Source organism: Phaseolus vulgaris, chromosome 3 (assembly GCF_051622355.1).
Source record: "Phaseolus vulgaris cultivar YP4 chromosome 3, ASM5162235v1, whole genome shotgun sequence".
Classification (NCBI taxonomy): Eukaryota; Viridiplantae; Streptophyta; class Magnoliopsida; order Fabales; family Fabaceae; genus Phaseolus; species Phaseolus vulgaris.
The window spans coordinates 52,975,723-53,002,598 of NC_143500.1; the positions used below are offsets into that span (position 1 = coordinate 52,975,723).

At 31.8% G+C, this 26,876-nt stretch overlaps 4 protein-coding genes across 8 annotated transcripts; 2 read left to right on the forward strand and 2 right to left on the reverse strand.

The window, feature by feature from the left end:
- Positions 1 to 1,190: 1,190 nt before the first annotated feature.
- Positions 1,191 to 5,351, forward strand: LOC137808598 (pectin acetylesterase 8). Its single transcript, XM_068609785.2, is given in 14 exon segments — positions 1,191 to 1,319; positions 2,046 to 2,199; positions 2,594 to 2,676; positions 2,832 to 2,961; positions 3,054 to 3,133; positions 3,243 to 3,329; positions 3,412 to 3,447; positions 3,450 to 3,541; positions 3,634 to 3,694; positions 3,860 to 3,913; positions 3,992 to 4,069; positions 4,152 to 4,257; positions 4,805 to 4,950; positions 5,031 to 5,351. Coding segments are annotated over 13 exon segments (1,203 nt in total). The 5' UTR covers positions 1,191 to 1,319; positions 2,046 to 2,078; the 3' UTR covers positions 5,160 to 5,351.
- Positions 5,352 to 6,780: 1,429 nt separating this feature from the next.
- On the forward strand, positions 6,781 to 11,176 carry LOC137808599 (uncharacterized). 2 transcript variants are annotated; one of them, XM_068609788.2, is made up of 7 exons: positions 6,882 to 6,988; positions 7,086 to 7,333; positions 8,173 to 9,198; positions 9,473 to 9,667; positions 9,761 to 9,912; positions 10,431 to 10,541; positions 10,825 to 11,176. In XM_068609788.2, exons 2-7 carry the CDS (start codon positions 7,190 to 7,192, stop codon positions 10,892 to 10,894), a joined length of 1,698 nt encoding a protein of 565 aa, XP_068465889.2. In that variant the 5' UTR covers positions 6,882 to 6,988; positions 7,086 to 7,189; the 3' UTR covers positions 10,895 to 11,176. The 2 variants fall into 2 exon arrangements, with proteins under 2 accessions (XP_068465888.2, XP_068465889.2); XM_068609787.2 differs by having other exon boundaries at positions 6,781 to 7,333.
- Positions 11,177 to 12,153: 977 nt separating this feature from the next.
- Positions 12,154 to 18,306, reverse strand: LOC137808601 (rop guanine nucleotide exchange factor 14). 4 transcript variants are annotated; one of them, XM_068609789.2, is made up of 8 exons: positions 18,140 to 18,306; positions 17,613 to 17,730; positions 14,674 to 15,066; positions 14,277 to 14,431; positions 14,109 to 14,183; positions 13,762 to 14,031; positions 13,049 to 13,396; positions 12,154 to 12,845 (listed from the first exon to the last, which is right to left on the reverse strand). In XM_068609789.2, the coding sequence occupies exons 1-8, from the start codon at positions 18,290 to 18,292 to the stop codon at positions 12,498 to 12,500; spliced, it is 1,860 nt and encodes a 619-aa protein (XP_068465890.2). In that variant the 5' UTR covers positions 18,293 to 18,306; the 3' UTR covers positions 12,154 to 12,497. The 4 variants fall into 4 exon arrangements, with proteins under 4 accessions (XP_068465890.2, XP_068465891.2, XP_090155979.1 ...); XM_068609790.2 differs by having other exon boundaries at positions 17,613 to 17,699; positions 18,140 to 18,242; XM_090299853.1 differs by lacking the exons at positions 17,613 to 17,730; positions 18,140 to 18,306 and adding an exon at positions 15,381 to 15,466.
- A 3,695-nt stretch (positions 18,307 to 22,001) lies between these two features.
- LOC137808602 (NDR1/HIN1-like protein 12) lies at positions 22,002 to 23,206 on the reverse strand. The gene has a single exon (XM_068609791.2). The coding sequence runs from the start codon at positions 22,802 to 22,804 to the stop codon at positions 22,181 to 22,183; it is 624 nt and encodes a 207-aa protein (XP_068465892.1). The 5' UTR covers positions 22,805 to 23,206; the 3' UTR covers positions 22,002 to 22,180.
- Between the last annotated feature and the right edge of the window lie 3,670 nt (positions 23,207 to 26,876).

The window sequence follows — 26,876 nt, forward strand, 5'->3', positions numbered from 1 at the left end:
AATTAAAAATAAATAAATAAATACAAGGCGCCATTGTATATTTATCAATATGTGATTTTAGTACGTGATTATTATCAACTTTAAAACTTGTTATTTTCAACGGTTTTTAGTATTATCATATAGTAAACAACATATTCTATAACGTTTTAGATAATGTTTAGAACATAACTAATATGATATTTTTTAAATATTTAGAATTAATTTATGTATAAGTTTCTTAATGTAATAAAAAAAATTAGAGAAATTGAATTAATATGTTATCAATGAGGTTCGGACATGCCTCTTAAACCGTAGGTATGTGTTTAGTATCGACATCGAAATGACACGTATTGGTGAAGTGTCAAATTCAAAAATTATTTGTTGGATTTCTGACAATTATAGGACGGTTTTAACATAATTTTAAAAATGAAAAATACATTAATTGTATAAAATTTTATTATAATTATAAAAATAAGAAACAAAATCATTTTGAACTAGTCATGAGAAACATCTTTCTCCTAAAAAAAAAACTGAAACATGCTAGTGCACATAAATCTTTATTGTTAATTTATATTATTCATAATTATATAATATATAGATCCGTATTTCCATATCCTACCTTTTAGAGATTATACATATATCTCAGTATCGATGTAAAGATTATACATATATCTCAGTATCGATGTAAAGATTATACATATATCTCACTATCGATGTAAAGATTATACATATATCTCAGTATCGATGTCCGTGTTGTATTAGTATATGTGTCCGTGTTGTATTAGTATCTGTCTTGTAGTATATATGTTACATAGTATATAGTATAGTTATAGTATGTCATTGCATTAAAGAAGTAATGTGATTTTCTTAATGTAGAAATGTTGTAAAAGTAAGGATGTTAATCCAGTCACATTGCAAAGTGTCTGAATTTGATTGGTAGGGATGAAACATGAAATGAATGAAGGTTGAGAAGAAGGACATGAACAAGATAAGTTATCGTGGGTACGAGTGTTGGGTCTTGGGTTCATAACCGATAAAAGTTGAGAAACAATGTGTTGTTTCTGTGTCCTTTTCCCCCACTAGAGAGTTGAGAGTCACAAATCACACACAGTGCCCCCAGAAAACGAAAATCCAAAACCATACTCTCCCTCCACACCCTCTCATACCAATTTTCCACTCAACCTTCCAAAAATGTATCTTTCCCAAATCTCCTTAACCATTGCCTATCTCAGCAAGTCACTAATTATGTGTCCCCGTCCAGCATTTTATAAGCCACCACCCTCAACTCAGTTTCACTCACTCACTCTCTTCAAACCACACCACCCTTTCCTCCTTTTCAGGTCTTCATTCTCTCCATATGCTTACCCTCTTTTTCCTTTCTCTTCTCATCATTACTTTTTGTGGGGTTGGAAGAAGGTTCAGTTTTTTTTTTATTTTTGGGCTGGGGAATGCATAAAGTTATTGAATTTAGCTCTATAGTAGTTGTTAATATAGGTAGTGTTGGAATGGGACCAGTGTTTTGTTTCTGGGCTATAATGCATGCAGGTTGATGCTTGGTTTTGTGATGTTATGATCACATATTCATAACTAGTTGCATGCCGGTTTCTGGGCCATTGGAGTGCGTTATTTAACTTGCATCAACATTTTCTGGCACCAAGAGTTCTAATAATTCTATTTTTATGGAATGGACTTGAAATATTCATCTACCTTTTCCAACAAGAAAACAAGCCCTTTATCTGAAATGCTTTACCTTTTTTGTCCACAATTTTCATTCCATGATCTCTGTTTCCTTCCTTCTTTTTGTGTATATATATTTGTCTTTGTTTTGTGTCTGCATAACTGTCAATAAAAGTTTTGAAATGGAAATTCGTTAACCTCTCTTAAAGGTTCTCCACAGTAGTTAATGAAATATATATTTGGTCACTATCTTCTGCCAGGATATATTTCAGCGAAGTTCTTATTTTCTTTTTGGCCAGCAAAATTTTTTGGCTTTATGTGAATTACTTATACACCGTGTTGACTTCTTTACGTAAGGCATCTCTGTGATCCTTGTTTTCTATGCACAGGTTTACCGTTTTCTTTTGGTTGGATTTTGCTGAATGGAGAGTGTAAGAATCATCCAATGGTTAAATCTTGTAGCCTGTGTACTGCTATTGCTTAAGGCAGAAGGGTCTTTGGTTCCATTGACTTTGGTCGAGAATGCACTGTCGAAAGGAGCTGGTGAGGAATTTTAGTTGTAACATAATACTCCAGTATTACTACTTTTAGCAATATTTATATTGGATTTGGAGTCATACATGTAAGATTACTTTTACAGGTGAAGTATTGGATTATTCTAAGATATTTTCTTTGGTTCAATTGAGTTGGTTTTAGATCATTTCTAAATTCTCCTCAGCTTGTTTTTTTTATTTGGATCTGATATGTCCTTTTTCGCTTTAACTTGTTTGTGGTTGTGTTATTTGGTTGTCTTAGTTTCTTTCTTTTGTATATGAGTTGAATCATCCGTTCATATGTATATATTATTTATTGCTGATAAAAAAATAATATTCCAGTGTTACTACTTTTAGCAATATTTATATAATAGTTGGGAATTGAAGATTAACATGTGGTGCAGTTTGTTTGGATGGAAGTCCCCCTGCTTACCACTTTGATAAGGGAGATGGAGAAGGGATTAACAACTGGATTGTTCACATGGAGGTATGTCCCTTTCATGCAAAAATTCCTTAGTTCTTTTTTATATTTCTTGTGTAAATCTTAAATGCCATATTTGTCAATTGTTTATTCTTAGTTTTGGACAAACCATGGAAATTTTCTTTTCATGATAATGATGTTCATCACCACAAATTCTTTAGGGAGGAGGATGGTGCAAAGATGCAGACGATTGCCTTGGACGTAAGGACACTCGCTTAGGCTCATCCAAGCAAATGGTTGAGGATCTTTACTTTTCTGGAATTCTAAGCAACGAGCGAGAGTATAATCCAGGTATTCTCCACTAGTTTCTGTATTTTGCTTCTTCATAATACTTATCAACTAATTATTTTGCTCATCTTTCTCACGAATGTTACAAATTTCAGATTTCTACAATTGGAATAGAGTGAAGATTAGGTACTGTGATGGGTCATCGTTTACTGGAGATGTGGAAGAAGTTGATCCAGTAAGTTTTGTAGAGTTCAAAGGAATTTGGAGTTAAATTCTGAGTAAGTTTTATTTTTTTTCTAATTTTCGTTCTGATAAGATTTTGTATAATTTGATCTACATATCAGACAAACAATTTGTACTTTAGAGGAGCAAGGATTTTTTCAGCTGTAATGGAAGATTTATTAGCAAAAGGCATGGAGAAGGCTGAAAATGTATGATACATTGATGATTTGGCACTTTTTTTCTTCCTTCTGAATGGTTTTTTCTTTCACTAACTGAAACTTGAACCTGCAGGCTATTCTCTCGGGCTGTTCAGCTGGAGGATTGACTACTATACTATATTACACTGTGACAATTTTAAAGCTCTGTTGCCTTCTAAAGCTACTGTAAAATGTGTTCCAGATGCTGGTTATTTTATCAATGTGTATGATCCTCTAATTGGTTTTCGTTTGCTTTTTCCTTACTTTTTATAGTTCCTTAGATCATTGAATGATTTGATGCATTGTTGTACAACAGAGAGGATATCTCAGGAGCACGTTTCATTGAAGATTATTACAGTAAAGTTGTGTCGACACATGTACGTACATGTCTTTTCTCTTTTGAGAGAAACAACTTACTTACATATGCAGTGTTTAACACCAAGACTGCCTCTAAAGTTTTCCCATTTTTCACTTGAAAGTTACTTTCTAATGGCTAAAGTTTTCTCAATCAGAGACTGAATGGTTTTTATTTCCTATTTCAGGGCTCAGCAAAGAATTTGCCCACATCTTGCACTTCCAAACTCAGCTCAGGACTGGTAAGTTTGTCTCATGTAATTTTTCCTTTTAGGTTGTCAACTTCTTTGGTGTCACTAATGCTTCTGAATGTCATGTAGTGCTTTTTCCCACAATATGTGGCATCACATATCAGTACCCCAATCTTCATAGTAAATTCAGCCTATGACTCATGGCAGGTTAGATTTTCCAGTTTGTTTTCAGAGTGGAGAGATCCTTCTGGTCTTTTTTTCTGATCCTCAAGATATTGCTTTGTCTCAGATTCGGAACATCTTGGCACCTGGTGCTGCTGATCCCAGTGACAATTGGCATAGCTGCAAGCTTGATTTAGCCAAATGCTCACCTGATCAACTGAGTATAGTGCAAGGTGAAAAATTTGCGTGTCTTAATAACTTGTGTATAATAAAAAATGTGACACATAAAAGAATTTCACTGTGCTCTAATCAATCCTTGAAAGCAGTCTAAAATTTGTCATGCCTCTGTCACCACTTCATGTATGTACTTTGTTCACAACCCCCAAAAGTGAAAAACATTGACATGAAAAAAACCAAAAATATGTGAAACTTTACATTTTTAAGAATTTTAAGTAGACTTTAAGTTTAACTCAACCTCAAACTTATAAAGTGAGGTTTGCACCTACTTATGTATGACTATATATTATGATGGTCTGATAACAACTCGATAGCGGGTGACTTGATAAAGTCAACAAACAATCACTAGGATAAACTCAAAATGACTATGATACTATATTAAGAAGTGAACTTTAAGCCTAACTCTACCTTATAAAATTGGTCTATAAGGTGAGGTTTACACTCACTTATACACTATAAAAGGTCTTAATCTTTAGTTGATGTGGAATTTCCAACATAAATTTTTTTGCCATTTGAGGAAAAGTAGAGTTTTGTGATTTTCAGGGTTCAAGAAGGAATTCGAGAAGGCGGTGAGTGTGGTTGGAGACTCTTCATCCAACGGAATGTTCATAAACTCTTGCTATGACCACTGCCAAACAGAATCACAGGAGACATGGTCTAAAAGTGACTCACCTCATCTTGCCAATACAGTAAGATGCTGCATTATTTTCTCCCATTTCTAGAATATAAGCATTTTGAAAAGCTAACTTGTATGCATGAAATTCTGCAGACAATTTCCAAGGCAGTAGGGAACTGGTTTTATGATCGAAGTCCTTTCCATCATGTAGATTGCAACTATCCTTGCAACCCCACTTGCCAGAACACTGTTTCTGATCTAAAAGATCACCCTGGAATCTAGATTTGTTTCATCAAGCATAGGACCATTCCTAAACCACACAACACAATTATTAGTTAAATGGTTATTGTACGAGAATATAATGTTTCCAACTTCCAAAGCCACCAAAATAAGAACCCTGAGGTTCTGCACTCAATCATTAATGTTGTAATTCCTGTAATCTTAGTAAAATGCTACATTCTGTGCTTTCACTAATCTATGTGTCTGTCTACTTTACTGGTGTTAAAGCAACTCAAGACAAAATTATTAAGTGAATAAACACTTAATGAGAAAATTTTAGCATGATTGAATTTAACATCTTTATTATATGCTTTCACATATTAAATCTAAGATAATAATTCAAGCATCTAAGATAAAAGATGTTTTGACTTAATTATCAAAATATTGTGAAAATCCTCAATTAAAAAGTGAAGACTTATATGTGTTTAACGAGATTGGAAATTGTGTTTTCATTATCACTACTACAAATTATTAAATAAAAACTAATTTTATAGATTAAAAATAATTAGTTACGATTGACTAAATTAGATAGTATTCTAGAGATTAAAAAAGTTATTAATTTCTATTATTGATAAATAGTTTCTAAATTGGTATCTAATTAGCTACAAATATTTTAACTACCAATTATTTAAATTCTAAATTTGGTAGCAAAAATTTTGGTAGTTAATTATATATCAATTTAAAAACTATTTATCAATAATAGAAACTAATTTAGAAAACAATAAAATTTTTTAGTTTTTAAAATAATATTTAATTTAGTCAATATAGTAATAAATTATTTGTTATCTCTAAAATTGATTTTTATTTAATATTTTTTTTTTAGTATATGAATGAAGTTTTATATTAATTTTTTATTAGGTGTGGATATATACATGTAACGTTTAAGAGATCTTATTTATTGTTTATTTAGAATATTATAGAGAAAATGGAGTTGTATTGTTTAAACTGATTAAAAACTTTAGATAATTTATTTAATTAGTGACATAAGTTTTAATTAATTTCCGTATTAATTTTTTTAACTCATTTTATATTATTTTTAAAAAATTAAATGAGCTATCAATATATTTACATATATTTACCAAAATTTACTATCTTTATAATTTTTTCATACATTATGCTGGGACATATACTGGAATAATAATCTTAAAAAAATGATGAAATGATGGTACTATTTATCAAAAAGAAAGTGCAGTTATAAGCCTATAAATATATTTAATTCCAATTTATGTAAAAAGTAACCTAAATATATCCTTTGATTCTTTCTCATGGAAAACTCTTTTTCTTAATATTCTTATAGTAATGGTAATTAAACATGATTTTGATTTTTATAATAATAATTATTTAAAGAAATATGAAACTTTTAGTTAATTAAAAATATATAACTTTTTTTACTTTAACAGTGAATTTTTATTCAAATCTATAAACTTTTCCTTCACTTTTAGTCTATATAGAAGTAAAATAACTTTTGCCACAATTTATATATCTATTATTGATTATTATTATTTTCACACCAACCTTCCAATATAAAATCATCATTCATAAAGACACTTGACTATGATTTTGTAACCCATACATGAGGAAGTGTTTGGACCTTGACTTAAGAGGAAACCTTGTTGGGAATTATAATTTTATGCAATTGCCACCAAACAATGGCCTACGTACAAAATTAATTTGAATCAGAAAATAGTTGCAGAGAAAAACTCTGTCCTCTCACCACGGTTGAATAAACAAATCAGATACTTTCTTAGAAAAAAAGCTTCATCCTCTCTCCGCAACAACAAGTGAGTTGCTTTGTCTCATTCACCCAGCGACTCCCATCACCACCTAAAAATGTAGCCTCTACCCTCTTTCATTTTATCTGTACCAATTTTTTCTTCAATCCTACACAGTCTCAGATACCAATGCAACTTTAGTTTTACCTCTGTGTAGATCTGACCCACGTTGGAATCTAAAAAAGAAGGCATTTTGAGTTCTGGGTTTTGGTTTTTGGTGTATTGGGTCACTGGAAAAGTGGAGACATTGCTGTTGGTGTCATGGGTTCCAATGGTAGCAAAGCCACTTCTTCTTCTTCTTCGTCGGGGAGTTTAAGGAAGGGTCGATCTAAGGGCATTAGAGTTTTTCAATCTTATTGTCTTGGAACTACTTCTGGTTCTCACGACAGAGATAGTGAAGACCAGGTAACTCACTATTGTCTTTGCTCTTTTCTTACTTTCTACCGACTTTAAGCTCCTGATCGATATGCTTTGAGGCTATTTGGATTGTGAAATGGAGCTTTTTACTAGCCAAGGATTCGGAAGCTACTTAGTTTCCCGTTCTGTTTAATGCTACATGAATTGGATTTAGAATAACCGTCGGTTCGAAACTTTCATGCGTTTTATCTGCTTGTTTTTCTTTAATTAAGTATGCAAAAATAATTTTTTATTCATGGGGTGGTGGTGTACTATTCTTGTTCTTACGTTGTTAAATTATCAGTGTTAATGTTGTTGATGCTATTTGACGTAAGACACTTTTCCTATGCATGGAGTGGTGGTGTACTGGTGTTTATTATTCGATGTTAAAGTACTAGTTGTGTTAATGTTGTTGTTATTTGATTTAAAACACGACCTTCAATTTCACCGTTTTTAATATAAAGTAGTTGGTAACTAGTTTTTTCTGAGGTTATGGTATTGCTGCTGTGTGTATACCTTAGTGATTAAATCTATTATTGGAGAACCTTGCGTCCTTTTTATCCATTAATAGAAAAGATAGAGGAACTTGTTTCTGTGGAGCATAGCATCTGGTCTGCAATTAATTTGCAAGAGTTATCTTGATTTTTAAGAAGAGTCAAGACATGTCTTCTTAAAGCTTTGAACCTGTCTTGGAAGTAATACTTGGAATGGTTCAATTTTTTCTATTCAAAAACTGATTTTCAGAATAATCATCTTGTTTTGAATGTTGATAGCAGTTTTGGTTGATTTAGACATAGTTTTATGGTGCTCGTTAACTGCCTAACCAGAATTTGTAATTCTTGCTGTAGGTTTGTGATCAGAATAAAGTGAATGGCAGTGATGTTACATATGCTAATGGCAATGTAACAAATTCATATGAGGTGAAGACAGAGTCATTTAGAAAGGTTAAAGCTAGGGAAATGACTTGTATGCCTTCTAACATTGACCTTCATGAATGGGGAGAAACAAGCATCCCTAACACTTCATCAAGAACTGCTAGCAGCACTATTCATAATTCTTCAACTCATTCCTTAAACCCTACAAGTCATTTCCTTTCTCAGCTTAGCCTCATTCCTGGTAGTGTAAGCTTCAGACTTAGCAGAACAACCAGTTTAGGGTCATCAAGGCCTTATCCTGTTACTTCTGCAAGTCTCTCAATATTTGACAATGAAGATGAGTGTAATCTCCATCCTAGATCTCCTGTAAATTCGATTGACAGAAGAGAAACACAACAATGCAATAACCTGCTTCAGGCATCTTTTTTCAATCAAATACACGCACAATCTCATGAAGATGCTTCTAATAGTTTAAGGTCAAATGTCCCAACATCAGGTACACTAGCAAACTTGCAGAGAAATCCCACAGATGGAGTTCCCACAAGAGAAGGGCTGGATGTGAACTTATTTTCTCCAAGAATTCAAACAGAGACAGAAATTGTTGACACTAGACGTATTGATAGACAAAATGGCGCTCGAGAATCAGTCGAACAGAATGTTCCTTTTAGCGGAACTTTAAGTGTTGGAAGGCTTCATGATAGAGTTCTTGGTGGATCAACATTTCCTGACCTCACCTTTTGCCCTCTGCAACAGGAAAGAGAGCTGAGAAATGGTAGCCTCCATAGCCAGGATATTGAGAGGCAATCGGTGGAGGGAGATTCAAGAGTGTTACCATCTGATCATACTACTATTAATTCTTCTACTTCTACCATGTCTAACTCCATGCTTGGTATCCAAGACAATGAGGTTGAGACTTCACGATTGAGAGAAGGTAGGTATCAGGATCTACTGGAGCATAGGTCCAATTTCCTTGAACGGAGAAGAAGAATGCGGTCCCAGGTTTGTGGATTTTTAACTTTGAGTAACTACTAGTGATTTGATGATATAGTAACATGCTAACAAGCAAAATTCATAGTCTTTTTGCTTAAAGAAAAGAAGAAAAGCCACAATCCAAATTCGACAAAGTAATGAGGTTGATCATTTATGTTGTCATAGTTAAATCACAAGTCTTTAAACAAGGAACAAGAAAACTAAGACTTAAGGCTACTTATTTAAAAGTATCCATACATACCTGACATATTTCCTTTACTTATTTACATGTAATATTGTGTAGGTTCGTGCTCTTCAGCGGTTGGGTAGCCGGTTTGAAAATCTTTCTGGACATGATAGATCATGTATCTTGTCTGGTCAACATAGAGATGGTCATTGTACATGCCGAATCAACAATCCTAACACTAATTCAAATGACGACACCGGTGCTAGAGCTAGCATATCAAGAATTGTTATGCTTGCTGAAGCCTTATTTGAGGTAATTTTAATGTGCTGTTTAATTACTTTGATTTGTGATGATCACTGATAATATATTTATACAATTTGAATCTTTTGTATATGTTTGAATTAGGTTCTGGATGAAATTCACCAGCAATCTGTTGTTTTATCTTCCCGCCCATCTGTATCTTCTACTGGATCTGTTCCTGCACCTAATGATGTTGTTGATTCCTTGCCTGTCAAGTTATATCAGAAGTTGCACAAGCATCAAGAGGATGGTGCTCAGTAAGTCTTTGAGTTTATCCAATGCCTTTTAGGATTCTCCATTTTTGCTTTTATTCCCTTTTGTATTTGTAATTTTGGTTTTGGTATTTATAGATCCTATTTAGTATTTACAAAATCACGTAACAGAACACAAAAACAATAATTTGCATAATAATCAGTACCCTTAATTAATTATAATTTTTGTTCCATTATAGTAGTCAATATGTGATATTATCCCCAAGTCAATGCAAATAGAATTGACTATATAATATAATCTAACATGAATGACAATATTCTAATGCAACTGTTAATTTTATGAACTTTCCCAATACTAAAAGAAGGAAAAGCAGACTCGTGTCTTAAGAAGTTCACTGGTTTTGGTCACGGTATAGATTTTTGCTTGTTAGAAGTTTTGCATGACAGGAAGAAAATACTACTTGGAACAATGATACTGTACCTGGCATTTTTTATGGCTAGTTTGTGCAACTTGATATCACTTTTACATTTTCAACTCTGATAATCCTTTTGTTTTTTCACAGATGCTATATATGCCTTGTGGAGTATGAGGACGGAGACAACATGCGAGTACTGCCATGCCATCACGAATTTCATAGAACATGTATAGACAAGTGGCTGAAGGAGATTCACAGGTATGAGAAATTTTGAATCTGAGTTTTCTTGATCACTATATTGGTATATTAAAGCTTCAAATTTATCCAGACTACTTTTGTGTTCGTGTCGTATCAGTGTCCGTGTCAGTGTCTGTGCTACATCATCCATAACATAACTAAGGGTACAAGTGGATAATTTTGTTCGTAGATACTTGTAAGAGAAGGGAAACAAGAAGAAAAACAAAAGATTTTTGTAGTTATGAAGAATGTATCCAAACAAAGAGACTTAGAATGTTTCTAACATTTATATTATTATGCACAGGGTATGTCCACTTTGTAGAGGGGACATATGCATATCTGATTCAACACCAACAGAGAACTGGAGTGGGTAGTTGTTGATGAATATCAGTTTTGGAGCATCCACTGTTACTGGCCTTTTCTGCTGGCTGGCATTGTCACTGTTTTCAATCATTAGTTACTCCTAAAGCTCAATGGACACCAAATTAATGGTAGAGATAGAATGAAATGACATGCTTGAGGGTGAAGGAAAAGGTTAAATTGAAGGGTGTAAAAAAATGGACATAAAGAAAAGGCTCAATCCTCAAATATATATACTTATAAGAGAAGGGGATAAATTTTCCAAAACCATGATTATTAGAAGTTCTATTCACATATATTTTAATTCTCATTTATATAAATCTAAATCAATATAATATATATAGGTTTTAAAGTATACAAGAATGTAAACCATTTGATAATTTTTTTTATTCTTGTTCAATTTTATATAGATCAGAATTGATATAATTATACTCTTCAAACTATATTAAAATATATAAGTCATTTGATATTTTTTTACTGGTCAATTTTAATAAATTTTGAGATAAATAAATATGATATATGAAATTATAATATAACGATTAGACTAATATAATTATCTCTTATATAAAACTATTAAAGATGTAATATTTGATCAAAGTTATACTGTATTAGTTGATGTAAGTTATATTATTTAATATCTTTTGATGCATTCATATTTTTTAGAATTAATAGTTAGATTAAAAGTTATATTATATATAAACTTTCCTACTGATATAAATATTAACGTGTCATATAAATAAAAATTAATATATTACATACCTTTTGAAATATACTAAACTAGTTCATAAGTACTTCTATTTTTATTTCAGAAATAACAAATCTTTTCTTTTTAATTAATGCATTGAAAAACACAATTTTGTAACAAAAATGAATATAGATAATTTATTAGTTTTAAACCTAACATACACCAAGTCATTATTAACTCAACTCCAACTCACATACAAGGCAACAAAGTGGGTCAAAAAGGTATATAGTTGGATTCTTTAAACATGTTATGAAAGATTTGAATTGTTATTCTCTTCTATAAGTAGTACATTCTCAATTACAGTTCTTAATAACAAATTTAATACAATTCTTAACTTATATAAGATAACAACAGAAAATTAATAATGCACAATTAGGCAAAGTTTATCTATCAAATAAAAGGAAACAATCATAATCATAATAGTGGATCTCTAACCGGATCCAAGCAACAACTGATACATGCATGTGATTATGAAATATTTAAGCTCGAATTACGTAAAATCTAATGATCTCTGAAACTTGGAAATGATTTAAAAGAAATGATCTCTCAATCACACACCCAAAATTCATTAGAATTATCAACATCATGCATGAAGTTCAAAACATAGATTTGATCTGTCAAATCCAATAAATTTGATCAACAAGTGTTTTGAAACATCATCCCTCATCCTTTAAATATTCAGTTGCTAGCCTAGCCATGAAGAAACTCAGATATACAATCACAATCTACAACTATAATTGTTGTGCACAAGATATAAAATTCCTAGGCAACAAAAGCACCAAAAATTTGTAAGGCAAACTGTCTGTTTACCACTTATATGGTAATAAGAATCATTTACAAAAGCCACTTTGAGGAATTTTGAGGAGACATTTTTACAAGTTTCTACCAATGCACCACAATCTACCACGGCTTGGAGTGGCTGTTATAATGTTGGCAGTGGCCTCAGTAGATGGGAGTTCTACATCAGAAGTACTGCCACAACTGGAACCACAATGTTCTCCATCTGTCTCATTCATCTTGTCTATTAAAGAGTGTCTGATACGTGAACCAACCACCCAAGCTTCAGAGAGATTTGTCCCAGGAGAGTGAGTTATTGAGATGGGTGAATTGGGATTGCTTAAAGCATCCTCCTGCAATATATCTCCTATTCTACACAGTATGCTAAAGGCTAAACTTCCAAGAACTCTAGAGTATGCTTCCAATATAGAATGCCCAATATCCTACAAAAGTTGTTTCAAAGAAATTAATACTACTACACTAAATTACACACTAGTTAATTTCACATGGAGTTTCTATTTTGTGGGGGGAAGAAGAAAATATGAACAGCATTAAGGGGATAAAACAAACACATGAACCTAAGTAGGAAAGTTTTCCCCATCAGAATGACTATGAAATGAAACATATAAATTACTATGAAACTTACCTTGCCATATTGAACTTTTGCAGCATCCAGAAATGTTTGAGGAAGGTTTGGATGTCTGGTTTTAAGCAGATTTAGAAGGGTTTCTGCACGTTCCAACAACAGTTCCATCTTATCTATACCTGACACAGGGTCCTTCAGGAAGGACCATGGGGTTCGAATAGGGGATTTGCCACTATTTTCTTGTATGATTCTTTCTTTCCATGAAAATGTAGCAGCTTCCAATTTATTAATGGTCTCTAGGATAGCATGATCAGATTTCAAATTTAGAGCTTTAAGCATTTCTTCTCCAGAACTCGATTCAGCCATCAAAACCTTGTGCAGTTCATCTCCCAGGCTTGCCTTTCCACTCTAAAACATAGAAACATTTAGAATCTAGGAAATGAAGATTACAATTGAAAAAGAACAAAAGTTTGCCGTTCATTATGAATGCTATATTTCTTTATAAAAAAGAAAAAGGAAAAACCCTTCATGATATGGTATATCTCAAGACACATTTTTCTTGGGCATGTTATAAGCAAATAATATTCCATAAACTAGAACATAATTTCTTTTCATTCAAGATCATAAAATTCCTTATCTGCTACATTTACACATCTACTTCCAACCCATATTACCCCATTTTTTTGTTATCTTGTTGCTTCCAACCATCTTTAATGGAGAGCAGTTTGCTTGAGGGTAGAAGCATAAAAATTCAAACATTTAAAGATGATTACCTTCAGAAGTGCATCCTTAATCACTGTTGGCACGGGTATCTCAAGCAACATATTATCATTGATTGATTTGGCAGCCTTGAATATTTGATGCACTATTCTTCCTTGATGAAGTAGCCTCTTTCTTTCAACTTCAGAAAGTCCAGTTCTTGGCACTCGGGGTGATGGAAGCCACCATCTTTTGCTTTGTCTTCCAGTTGTGTTCCTCCCTTCTGATCGGCTTCCTTCCTCTGCATACCAAAACTCGGTATTCACCATCGACTCTAGTGTCTCCTGCAACCAGAACACAACAGAATGTTACAGGCTAATAACGTTTCATGGTCTTAAATGAGAATGAAGAGATGACCTACCATAAGCATTGAGTCCAGCTTCTGAAGTGCTGGAAGATTCATTTTGATGTCAGAACGGGCTTTTGGAGTCATTACCTGTTCAAAGATATAATTGCTACCTTATTTTTCTGCAATGTGATATCTAAGAAAATATTCCACCCTTTTCAATCCAGTTTAAGTTAAAGATACCTCAAAGATTCCACCATTGGCACCATTTTGCTTCGCAGGAACTAACTCAACCATATAGTTGGTTGGAAACAACAACCATCCCATTTCTCTTTGCCATTTGCTCTTCCTTTCTTCAGACAGTGGTTCCAATTTCCACAACTCACCAAAAACTGTCACTGCATATTTTCATCTTACTTTTAGATTTTCTTAAAAAAGTAACCAGAGGTAAATTAGCAAGGTCACATGTTTTCTAGGAAGTGGAATTCTGGGGTTGATTTAAAGATTGATATTTATCATTTTTAACATAAAAGCTATGCTAACAGAGTCCACTTTTTCTCCAGGATAAATTTTATAAACAACATGTACTTTTTATCTATGAAACCAAAAGATAGTGTAAAAAAGTGCACATAAAGCCAACCTGCAAGGCTTGTGATAGCAGTAGACAGTGCTAAAGCTGTATTGAGGCCCTTTGATCCTCCTGTAACATCACCACCTAGCAACAGCTTTGCAAACTTCTCCTTCATGGCATCTACATCTGAACTTTGGACATCAAAAGCAGACTTGTCTTTAAGATAAAAATTTGGAGGACTTTCTGAGAGTTCCCACTCTTCCAATCCATGTTCATCTCTTTTCATTGTCAAACATTTTGAAGAGAATGATCCAAAAGCATCTTTACTGGATGAACAACAACTGGAGTCATCATCATTAAACGAATCAGTTATACATCCATCTCCTCTACTCGTTCTGCTTTCATCTCCATAAGAACGATTGTCCGAAGGGCAACTCTCAAGGCCATTATATGTCACAATACCTGAAACATTATAAGTTCCTATTATTTCCAGCACTTGCTATGCTATTGTTGAATAGCAGTATAAACAACATCCAAATCCTCAACAACAAAATGAGAATCTAGTAGGAAATAATGTTAAAAAGGAAAGAATACGTCAATGAAGTAATGTAAAACTGGAAATATGTCAATACCATGTTTACAGAGAAGCACTTCTAACATAAAAATGACTTCTTCTAAAGATCACAGTTGGTTGATACTACTTAAGTGAAAACTTGTACATTTTCTCACAGTATTCAAACAAACACAAACTACATCAGAAACATAACTGAACTTACAAGGCAACATTTTACAAGTTGTTTGCATGCTTATTTAACAAAAAAGTGACCCAAATAGTTAGGATCTTTAGAAGTGTAGAGTTCTTGTACCATTCTCCTTCAGCATAAATAATTATGAATTGACCCATTACTTGTTCACAAATATTCTGATGAATTTTATGACTTTTTCCCACTAAAATGTCAAACATCTCTCTTATGGTCATCTCAACAAACTAATTGACTATATTAGTCATCCTCACAAGTATTAAAGAAAGAGGTTTTATTTTGCAATGACATTTTAAGGTAAACTATATCTGTTTGTCTGACGAAAGTGGTGAAATGCTTAACAAAAGAATCTACTGCAACGGCATTGTTGTCCTAGATGTGCCAGATAAGGCACCGATTGCACTCTCAGTTTCAGACCAGAGAGAAGGGTATAACCATCGGTCAAATTTGTCCACATTATAGATGTAGCACATGTACCCACATGCAAAACTCATCATTTACGGTGTTTTCCATATTTCATTTTCAGCTAATATTCTATTCTTTAAAAAATAAGTTTCAATTATAGTGATTACTTTGATTGGAATACTCAAAAAGTAATTTTTTTTTCAAATTGGATACCTAATAAATTAAACATTTTTGCTTAAAACTAGATTTTATAATTTATTAACTATCATCAAGGACAAGAATTTAAGTCATTTATGTTCTGGGATTTTTATTGGGTAACCAAATTTCCAGGCTTTGTGAAAAAGGAAAATTATTTAGAAAATTGAGTATGATGGATGACCTAAACTGATGATGAATAGCATGCTGTGAGACAAAAAACTTCAAATGGAAAACAGAAGCTCTCGGTGATATGACAGAATGGTACACAAAAACTTCTTCCAACTCAAATGGGAACAAAATAAAGATAAGAAGAAGAAGGAGAAGAGATAAGTGAAACCAAAAGATGAAAAAGATAATCCCACAAATGGGTCCCATAAACATAAACATACAAATACAAATACAAAGAAAACAGTTCAAAGTTATGTTTTTTATTTTCATGTTCTTTTCTGCTAAAGTAAACACTGGATCAGGAAAAACTATGTTTTTTCATTATTTTTGAATGGTTCATTTAATCAATCGTTAGGATGAAATAGTATTTAAAATATTAGTTTTTAGAGTTTTATGTTTTCATTAAAATTTAATTCTTAAAAAATTCCTAAAATTTTATTCTTTAAAAAACTTTTAAATAAATCAGGAGCAGAAAGTGTAAATAAATAGTTGAAAAGTAAACTTTATAAACTACACTGACACGAACACTTTCCTTTTTATTTATTTATTTATTTTTGCTTTAACAAAAAGTAAAAAGAGCTTGTTTTATTTATGAAGCATGCAACAAGTATTATTTTGTGTGATTGAAGCATGAAATAAGTCAGTTACTAGTGAAGAAGAACATAATTTTTTTTAAGATTATTGAGTCTGCTAAATAATAATTAGTTATGGCTTAAAGAAGGAGGTGCCGAACCTTGGTAAAAATATGGTATGTTTTAACTATATTTAATTACAGTAATTTAGTCTTTCAGTTTGTAAAAATACATGTTTTATATTTATAGTTAAAGTAATTTTTAAAAAATCAAATCCAGATTAAAATAAAAATGTAATTAAGTCTTTTAATTATTAATTTGTGAAAAGATTTTTATGCATCTATTGTTTTCAAAATTTAAAATGATACTAACTACTTTATTTTTCTATACATCCTTACTTTCAGTTTAAATTCATGTACATTTATTGTTATAAAAAAATCATAAATGTTTTATTAAGATAAACAAAATTACATTTATTGATTTCTACGTTATGATCATCATCTTAAATGAACAAAAAACGTCCATTTCAAATTCAAATCTCTCTGGTTTTTTTGTTTGTTTGACTAAAAAGCTTAAACAAATGTGAGTCCCTCAGTGGAAACAATTTGGTCAATGGAAACACTTCACATATTTATTCTGTCAAAGAAAAACATGTTCTTCCTTCTACTGAAAGTAAAAATCACTAACAAAGACCCCAAATTCATATTCAAAACACCATCAAACCTCACACTTGGTTTGTTTACGCAGTTGAAAGTAAGATCAATGATGATATAACTATTCAACTGAGTTTGAAGCTAAATAATGAAGCCTTTCAAAAAAAAAAAATGAACTGAGAAGCAAAGTTTCTGAGAGTGAAAAGAAACAGAAGAATAGAGATAGAAGAGTGTGTAAGAAAAGAACTTACTCTCTGGCACATCAAAATCAATGCTGATTTTGGTTTCCTTAGTGCAGCAACCTAGTCTTTTTCTCAGAACCACCGACATGCTTTTCTCTGTGTGTGCTCTCCAAGGTTGTTTCAGAAACTATCAGTGTCCACCATCACCAACACCTCAAAAATTTTATTTTTCTTGCACACAAAATAAAATAAACTAAAGGGTACACAAGCTACTACACCCACTATATATATCAGTAGAATACGTTACAAAAAAGCAATTTTTTTGAAAAAAAGTACACTGTTTGATAAAAAGTCAGAGTCATTGAAAAATGGTCAAAAAGTGTGAGAAAGCAAAGTAAGGGTCTGATGCAGCATGTGCAAGGCAGATTCGACCTTTTCAGTATCAGATATGATTGCTTTTTGAGTAAACTGTTTTTTTTTGTGTGTGTTTGTTTTTCCTACTATGTTAAAAAACAACATGGTTTTCTAAGCTTAAAAAAGTTGCAGAATGAAAGTGAAGAGTGAAGGGTAAAGCTGAGAAGGTAGAAGAGAAAAACCTGAAGTAGTTGAAATGGAGGATCTTGGAAATGGTGGTTGAAGCTTGGGTGGCAGAATTTAAAGAAGTTAAGGTTTGTGAGCAGAAAAAAAGATGATTGAAAGAAGAATGAGAAATGGGCATTTAATAAGAGAAGAGAAGAATTACTATGCATCAAAGTTGGAACAGAAGAGAATGAAGTAGCAATAGAAAACAAGAGAAATAGTGTGCATCGGGTAACGTAGAGAAGAGCGTCTTCGATCAATCTGGACCGTCCGATCTACGGGTTATATGGCTGATGACGCTCTGATTTGCACGAACGGTCAGGATAATGGGGTGCAGGATTTTATGGTGGGGTCCATGATAACAGGTTTGTGTGGAATTCAAAATGGAAGGAGGTAAGTGTGTGCCACGTGGACTTAACTCATTTAATTCATATTACTTCAATCTGCTTTTCTCAATTTGAATTTTAAAATTACCAAAATAAATGCTTTTTATCTGTCTCTACAGATCATTAATTGAATTTTCTAGTGCCAATTTAAGATTTATATTAATGCTTCTTTATTTTAATTTTTTTTAAAAGTTAACGTCCATTATTTGACTCTGTTTGTTAAGTGCTGGGATAAAAGTAATGTATTTAAAATACGTTGGTATTAATGATTTTTAGAAGTATTAATGAATTTTAGAAGTATTAATAACGTGTTTTTGAAGTGGTGGGTTATTATTATTATTAAATTAATTAAGCTAAGTTTTTCAAAAATTTGAATTTTTTTGATTGAATTTTTAAAAAATAATAATTCAAAATTATATATTTTTTAATTTAATTCTTTTTATCTTATTGTATATTGTTCCTCCACACTTAAGAATTATAGAGATTTTATTATTAATATAAAAAAAATATAATTTTTAATATAAATAATAAATAATTTTTAATGTTTTCATTGTTGTGATATGCATAAATTGTGGTGACAAGAATCCTTGCTCATTACAAGTAATGATATTTTCGAAAAATATAACAATTTTATTATCCAACATATTTTTAATAAAAATAATACAAGTCACTTTATACTATAATATTATTTTATATTAATTACAAATTTACATTTTTAACATATAAAAATATATAAGTAAAATAACGTGATAAAATTATTACTAAAATAATACTTATAATAGATAAAAATTCAATTAAATACATCCATTTTATAAAAAAACTTAAAACTTAATTAAATTTTATTATTAGGGTTAAATATTTTTTTTATTATAACACTAATTTCGTTTTCATGTTTGATCCAAACTTTAGACCATCCAAGTGTTTGTAGTTTGAAAATATTGAAATGATGTATCAAAAATTGGTTTAATTTCACTTTACCAACTTATTGGAAGTAATTATAATGAGCATAAGTCTCAAATAAAAAAAATATATTGAAAAAAACCTATCAATTTTTAAATAAAATTAACCATTTTTTCATACAAAATAACTCATTCAATCATTTCTATACTATAAATACCAAAATGATGTAAAAAATTGAAAAAAAAACAATTTTATATTATAATACAAAAGAAAAAAATATATATTTAAACACGTATTTTGATAACTATGTAAAACAGTATTATATAGGAGTGTCTTGAGTGGAGGTGACTCCAATAAGAAACTACCAAACGGTGGTCGACAAAAACAATTGAAAGTGTTTTAGAAAATTGAAAGTGTTTTAGAATAATGGTGATGAGAAACAAATAAATGAGACATCTACAACATATGTTTACCCTTCTAAGAAAAAACTAGTTCGTTTTTTTTTTTTAAAAGAACAGCCAACAATTTAACTCTTAAGGGCAGTTAAGTTTGGTGACAAATGTGGCACAACTCAACCTATGCCAAACCCATCTCCGACCAAAATTAATACATCAACGATGATAATTTATGATGTTGGAGAAGGGAGAAAAACCTATGTCGTTTGTTTTTAATGTTTAAAATGTTATTTTCTTCATGTCCTGAAGTTGATCATGGGAATAATAAAGAGGTTGCCCATAGATATTTACACCAACTTCCAACACTTTTTAAAGGAGTTTTTAAGTGTAACTATAAAAAAAAATGGTTCATATCACAAGACTAATTCTTGCCAGGCCCAATACCAGAATTTTGTTATTCCAATACAACTCTATAGAATTAGGATGTTTTGTGTTTTGTCTGTAATCTCTCATTATGTAATTATGGTGTTGTTTAGTCATATTGTAAAGTTGAAACTTAAATTTCATTGCCATAACATACTATTAGAATAATTTATAATATAATATTAAAATTATTAAAAATTTAAGATTAAATTATTTTATAGTACTATTTTTTGTACTCCTTAAACCGAGTGATCGAGAATTCATCTGCATGATAAAAGTTAAAATAAAATAAATAAATAATAGAATAGAAAAACACTTTGTCAAAGTTCAATAAATTGGTCCAAAACACTTTAAATATAGTGCGAAAAGTAAAAGTTTAAACAAGTCAAAGTCCAACAATAAATACTATAAATAGGTGATCTGTTCTAGTAAATAGAGTGATTTTTATCTGATAATTGAACCAATTGACTTTGACTTTATCATCAGAGCCACTTGTAGGTACACTCACCCACCCGAGAGCAATCTTGAACCCAAAAGTCAAGAGTTAATCATGACCCAGTAGAAAAGTGGAAACCCATATCCTGTAACCGAAAACCAACTCAAGCTCAATCTAATGGATTTCGTAACCGAAAGCCCAAGATAGTGGTAAGAACTAGAAATATCGAGAAGAGAAGAAGAAGTTAATTGTTTCATAGGTCTGTAAGAAATTTTTTATTGATTCATTTATATTTCAATGTTTGATCATTTGACGTAAGATAAGACCATATCTTAATAAGATATAATAAAATTATAATATTATATTAACTTTTTTTTAATTTATTAGATTTTTTTTAATAATCTTATCTTTCTCATGTCTAGAATTATCCATTACCCTTTCTTAAAATTGAATTTATCATTAATTTTATAACTTGTTTAAATGAACTCATCTCCTTAATCAACTGCTTAGAAGAAAAATCAACTATGCATTCATATAAAGGAGTCAAAGGACATTAAACTAACATAAGAAAACTACATAAAATTCCTAAAGAGGACACATTATTTTATTCATAAAGGCTTATGAAGCTCTACTAAACGGATTTATTACTCTTCTTAAAACTTTTTTGGTGATTATGCACTAGTAATTGGACATGTGGTAGCTTTAAACTAGTATTTGAGTAAAGTTTTGTTGGAGAGTGTGTTACACACAAATTGTAGCATTATATGAAAACTAGAAAGGTGTTATGATAGGAGCAATACATAGAAACTTAACAACTAAGAGTGCCAAATGCGTAGAACATACAAGGCTCGAGGGAAAGGCAAAGGGGACCAAAACAAAAGCAAAGGCTTAAAATATTCAACAACTTTTTATGTTGGAGGAATGTTGCTCTTTTTTCTAGTTTCTTCCATTCTTTTTGTTGCCCATAATTTCAATTTTCGTGCATAATATTTTCCCATTTATTGGTTAGTGGACAAAAAGAGTACTTCTAAACCTAAACAAAAGGTAGAATTAACTCCAAAATCTACCCATTCTGCAAATGATCTCTACTTTCCCATTCTGTCAGGGATGAACCAATACAGAAAAACAATAAACAATGCAGCATATTAGAAATTTTACATAATATATAAGGTATATAGATATAAGTAGGTGAAAAACCTGCAAAACATGCATATAGTAAATTTGATAACACATGTTCTATATCTATCTATGCACAGATTAATAATTCTATCAACTAAGTTTCCTAGACAGTATCAATATAGATGCATGGTGAGTTATGAAGAACGATTTGAACTTCTGCAGAAACAAAGACTAAAAATATTCAGAATTTCATCACCTGAAAATCTACATTTATTATTAGTAATAAGAAAGTGAAACAAATAAGAAAAAGGGCTAAACATGAACTACACAAAGGGTAGTATAGAGGGGGTGAAAATATGTGCAAGACAGGCCAAAATGGAAGAACAAATTAACTAAGAATCAATGTGATTTGGAGGTGCAGCGGGAGGGTATGTAAGTCCCATTCAAGGGTCGGAACTTGAGGTCACAATCAAGATGGCACAAGAACTTAAGAGACCCTAAAGGACCTACCCTCCACTGGGTCCTTGCAGCCCCTTTGAAATCAAACTCAATCTCATTCTTTTTCCACGAATCACCCACTTGCTCCATTTGATCAGGACTCAAGGGTATGGATGATGACTGAACAACATAGCTGAGGTCCTTTGAGCTGTTCTTTGGCACCTCAAAAGGGTCTGCAACAAGCACAGCTATGTCCTGCCCTTGGTAGCTGATGTTGAAGGTGATGTCAGAGAAGGTTGCATGAGCCTTGGCATTCCCATTCTTTGCAGTCACAACAATGGTGAGTTGGGTTTGGAGCAAACCAGCATAGTCATTTCTAAGAAGGTCAAGGTGAGCATTGGTGACACTGATCACAGGCACTCTAGGGTGGATCGCCATGTACCCAATGAACACTACAATGCCTACAACCACCACAGCCACAGCTATGACAGTGCAGATAATAGCCACAAGCCACACCAAAGGGTTGGTGCGCCCATTTGCACCCATCACAAGTTTCCCTTTGAATTTGGGCATGGTTTTGTCCATGGAGAAACAGCATGAACAAACAAACAAACAAAGGACTAAAAATGGTTCTTGCTTCACTTGCTAAATTTATGAAGGTGGAAAGAGTTATAGAGAAGCTTCTGCAGTGAGTGAGTGAAGTAGATTTGAGTTGTTTTTAGGTCTGTTTGGATTGAAGGTTGGTATCTTCCTTCCCTCCCTTGAAAGCATGAGATCTGGTGCATCTATGTTTTCTTATATGGCATAAGCTTCTCCACAACTATCAATCATAGCCGCTATTTTGTGTTCAAAAAGGAAAAAATACCAAACTTGTAGTGCTAAATCCTACCCAATTATTCTTTTCTATCATTCTGAACAGAGCAAATTCTGTCCTTTGTTTCTGCAGCTCCCAACATGCATCAGTTTCACACAAAACAAGTGTGAATCTCAATAACTTCTATAACCATTTTAACAACTTCTTTTCATTAAAATGAACTATTTTGTCCACCTTATATATGTTTAGGGTTTAAGATTAAGATAAAAAAAATATTTTATCAAAATTATATATGTTTTGAGGGTTTAGAGTTGAGACAATAATTAGTATTTTGAAGACTAATATATATATTAATTCAACATATATTTTAATAATAATGTTAATAGTGGTATGTGTTTAATAATTATAAAATACATTTTCAACAAAATATAGTCAAGTGTCGGGAAAAATTTAGAAAAAGAACGAAAGGGGGGAAAATGTAGAAAGTTTTGTAGTGAAATCTGATAAAAATAAAAAAATAAGTATTAAATACCGTTAAGAAATTACAATCTAAGAAGTTATAGTTAATTATTTAGGGTTAAAGTAGTAATTAGCATTTCGAAGACATTGATGTAATTGCAAAAAATTATTTTCTACATTTTTGTATATCATTTCTTGAAATTTATAACTATTTGCTCTTTTTAACTCTATCCTTATATAGTTTGATAAATATATGATATAACAAGTTTTTGAGATTTTATTTAGTCTAAATACTTTCACAAATAGAGTCACACGCTTTAAGAAATATTGGATGAATTTTTAAAATTTATTATAACATAAAGCAATGTTTATGAGTTGTTTATCTTATTTTTACTAACATGATTATTAGTTATCCATTTATGTAAAATAAACATATATATAAAAACATTATAGAGTGAGAAATCAGTTGCAAATATTTTTTTTTAATGTTTTTTATACAAGTTTAGGATTCATTTGTGTCTATAAATAAAATTTGTGATTTTTTGGCATATGCAATGGAATTATAAAATATTGTATACTTATCAATGTCTTCCGAGAATTAAATTATTTTATTATTTATTATTTAATCTTATTATTATTATTATTATTATCATTGCTAATTTTATTATTAATATTTTTAATATTATCCTTCACCACATTAATATTGTTATTATTATTATTAATATTATTGTTAATATTATTAATAATATTAATTATTATTAATATTATTAATAATATTATTAATATGAATATTAATTTTATTATTATTAAAAGTGTCATTAATATTATTATTAAAAATATTGTTATTTTTATTGTTATGTATTATTGATAGTATTATTAATACTATTAATAATATTATTATTAATACTAATATTATTGATAATGTTATTAATATTATTAATTATTATTAACATTATTAATATTTTTAGTAATATTATTAAAATTACTATTAACAATACTAATATTAGTAACATTATTAATATGATTATAATATCATTATTATTTATTAATAATAATAGTAATAATCATCATAATAATAATAATTATAGAAGTAAAAATAATATTAATATGATCAAAATGTTTTTTTTTGTGTAGTGATTAAAGGTTAGGTGTACTTATGGAACTTGTGTAGGATTCCTTTTGCAAAATAATAATAAGAATAAAAATAATAATAATAATAATATACAAGATTAATAATAAAAATAGAAATAATAATAATTTTAATATCCTATCATATTTCTACTATAAGTAACTTCAAAATTTCTTGAAGTGGAATGTGGATCTATTTGCATGACTTTAATAAAATATGAGGTTAAAAAATTCATTAGTCACTTCATATTATGGTGGTGAAAGATTTATGTTCTTCTAGTTCAATAAGGCCTTCTCGAAGCACTGCATGATCCATCAATGGTTGAGTAGGATAAGAAAAAACTGCCAGAGAAGGCTTTTAATACAATTGTTCTATGCTTTGGTGATAAGGTGTCATGAATTAAACAAGTTGATCCTTGATCTGGAGAGCATTTGATAGTGGCCTTATACCACATAGGCCGATTAGAAAGATATCCAAACCCACATGACTAAAAGATTTCATCTAGGGTTATTTATGTTTTGTCTGATTGTGAGGATTTGAAAAGATCTTGTTGTTTTTAAATTATGTTAGCTTAGGCCAGTTGTCTACCAATGAGAAATGGTCTTTATAAAACCATTGTTAAAAGAAAAAGAGGAGGAAAAGTTTGTTTCAAATTTTAATAGTTTTTCTAGGGAGTTTTCATCCCTGTCCGTAGGCCTGGTGTTCATTTTCTTTTTTGCTGTTTTTTTTAAGCAACCGCGTATCAATTGGTGCTTTCTCAATAGTGCACCATGCCTCCTAAACCAAACAAAGACCTAGATGAAACTCTCTAGTCCATTCTAGACAAATTAGCTAACCTCCAAACCCAACTCCATAACACCCATGAACATCATGAAAATCAATATAGTAGCCTTCACCAATCCTTACAAAACTGCCAAATAGCTTTGGAAACAAAACATGAAACTCTCACCCAAACCATCAACACTCTCTTAATTGCCATCCCTACACCTCTTTTTCAACACAACAACCTGGCCCCAAACCCTTCTATACCTTTTTCTATAGAGACAACATCACCTATCCCACCCTCAGGCTCTAACACTACCACCTCTACCACTCCAACCATCTTTCCCCCACAACATTCTTCTCCCAACCATGCCAAGACCACCCAAAATACAACTCTCATTTTTTTATGGCTTGGATCCCTTAGATTGGCTCTTTCAAGTTGATTAGGGCTAACAAAACAGGGCGGGTTGCGCGGGCTGGCCCACAGCCAACATAGAAAAACGCGGGGCAGGTTCCCTTATTTGACCCGTGAACCCACTTAAGCCTGCCCTGCATAACCTGTAGTCCGTGCGGGCTTACAACAGGGTGGGGCGGGCTGGTCCGTCAGCCCACAAGCAAAAATCCCCATCTTGTTGTTGTGTTGTGCTGCCCTTCACCTTTCTCTTCTCATCAAGAATTTTCAACATTTCAATCCCTAAACACAAAAAGCTCTCTTTGTGTTGCTATTCCTCTACCGCGAACCACCACCATCTCTGTGACTGCAATCATCCTCCACCGCGATTCCTCCACCATCGCGGTTTCTCTTTCGTTTTCTCAGCCTAAGGTATCCTCTCTTTTTTTCATTCTCGTTGTGGAAGGTTCCACCAAGGGGGTGTTTTCGAACCATTCTCTTTGTGTGTATGTGTGGTGGTGGTCTTTTTCTTGACATTGATGGGTTGTTGATGTCACTGGCCATTGTGAAAGACATGGGTTTTGATGACAAAGTGAAAAACAATGAGGATGCAGGGGATGATGATACCTCTTGGGTGGACCCAGGAAAAATCGGTGTTGATCATAAAGAAAGTGCGGATGAAGGAGGAGGGACCCTCAACAGATACAAGAGTGAGAATTCCATTGTTGCTACCGAGGATGAGAAGGAGGATGAGGAGAGGAAGATTGAATTGGATCCTATGTAATGCGGGCCAACCCGCATGAGGGACGGACCATGAAAACCAGACCGCATTATTTATGCGAGACAGGCCAACTCAACTCGTATTTTGCGGGCCTATGCGGGGCAGGTCAGGCCGCTTTGTCACTCCTAAAGCTGATCAGTTTTTTCAATTTTATAACATAGCTTGGGAGTCCCACCTACACATGGCGGCTTTTTATATGCGTGGTTATGCTAAGTTGGTTCAAGTGGATGTATCAAAATCACCAACTCAGTGATTGAATTTCCTTCAGTTGTACTCTAGAACTACATTTTGGGCCCTCCACTTATGTTAATCCTCAAGCGG

Bases quoted from the DNA above. Each gene is read 5' to 3' on its own strand.
- LOC137808602 (XM_068609791.2), bottom strand. From the start codon at position 22,804: ATGGACAAAACCATGCCCAAATTCAAAGGGAAACTTGTGATGGGTGCA.
- LOC137808601 (XM_068609789.2), bottom strand. From the start codon at position 18,292: ATGCATAGTAATTCTTCTCTTCTCTTATTAAATGCCCATTTCTCATTC. The intron at 14,184-14,276 runs GTATCTTTAACT...ATCTTTGAACAG, and splicing joins CCAATGGTGGAATCTTTGAG to GTAATGACTCCAAAAGCCCG. The intron at 14,032-14,108 runs GTAGGTCATCTC...TTCTGGTTGCAG, and splicing joins AGCTGGACTCAATGCTTATG to GAGACACTAGAGTCGATGGT.
- LOC137808599 (XM_068609787.2), top strand. From the start codon at position 7,190: ATGGGTTCCAATGGTAGCAAAGCCACTTCTTCTTCTTCTTCGTCGGGG. The intron at 7,334-8,172 runs GTAACTCACTAT...TTCTTGCTGTAG, and splicing joins ACAGAGATAGTGAAGACCAG to GTTTGTGATCAGAATAAAGT. The intron at 9,913-10,430 runs GTAAGTCTTTGA...GTTTTTTCACAG, and splicing joins CATCAAGAGGATGGTGCTCA to ATGCTATATATGCCTTGTGG.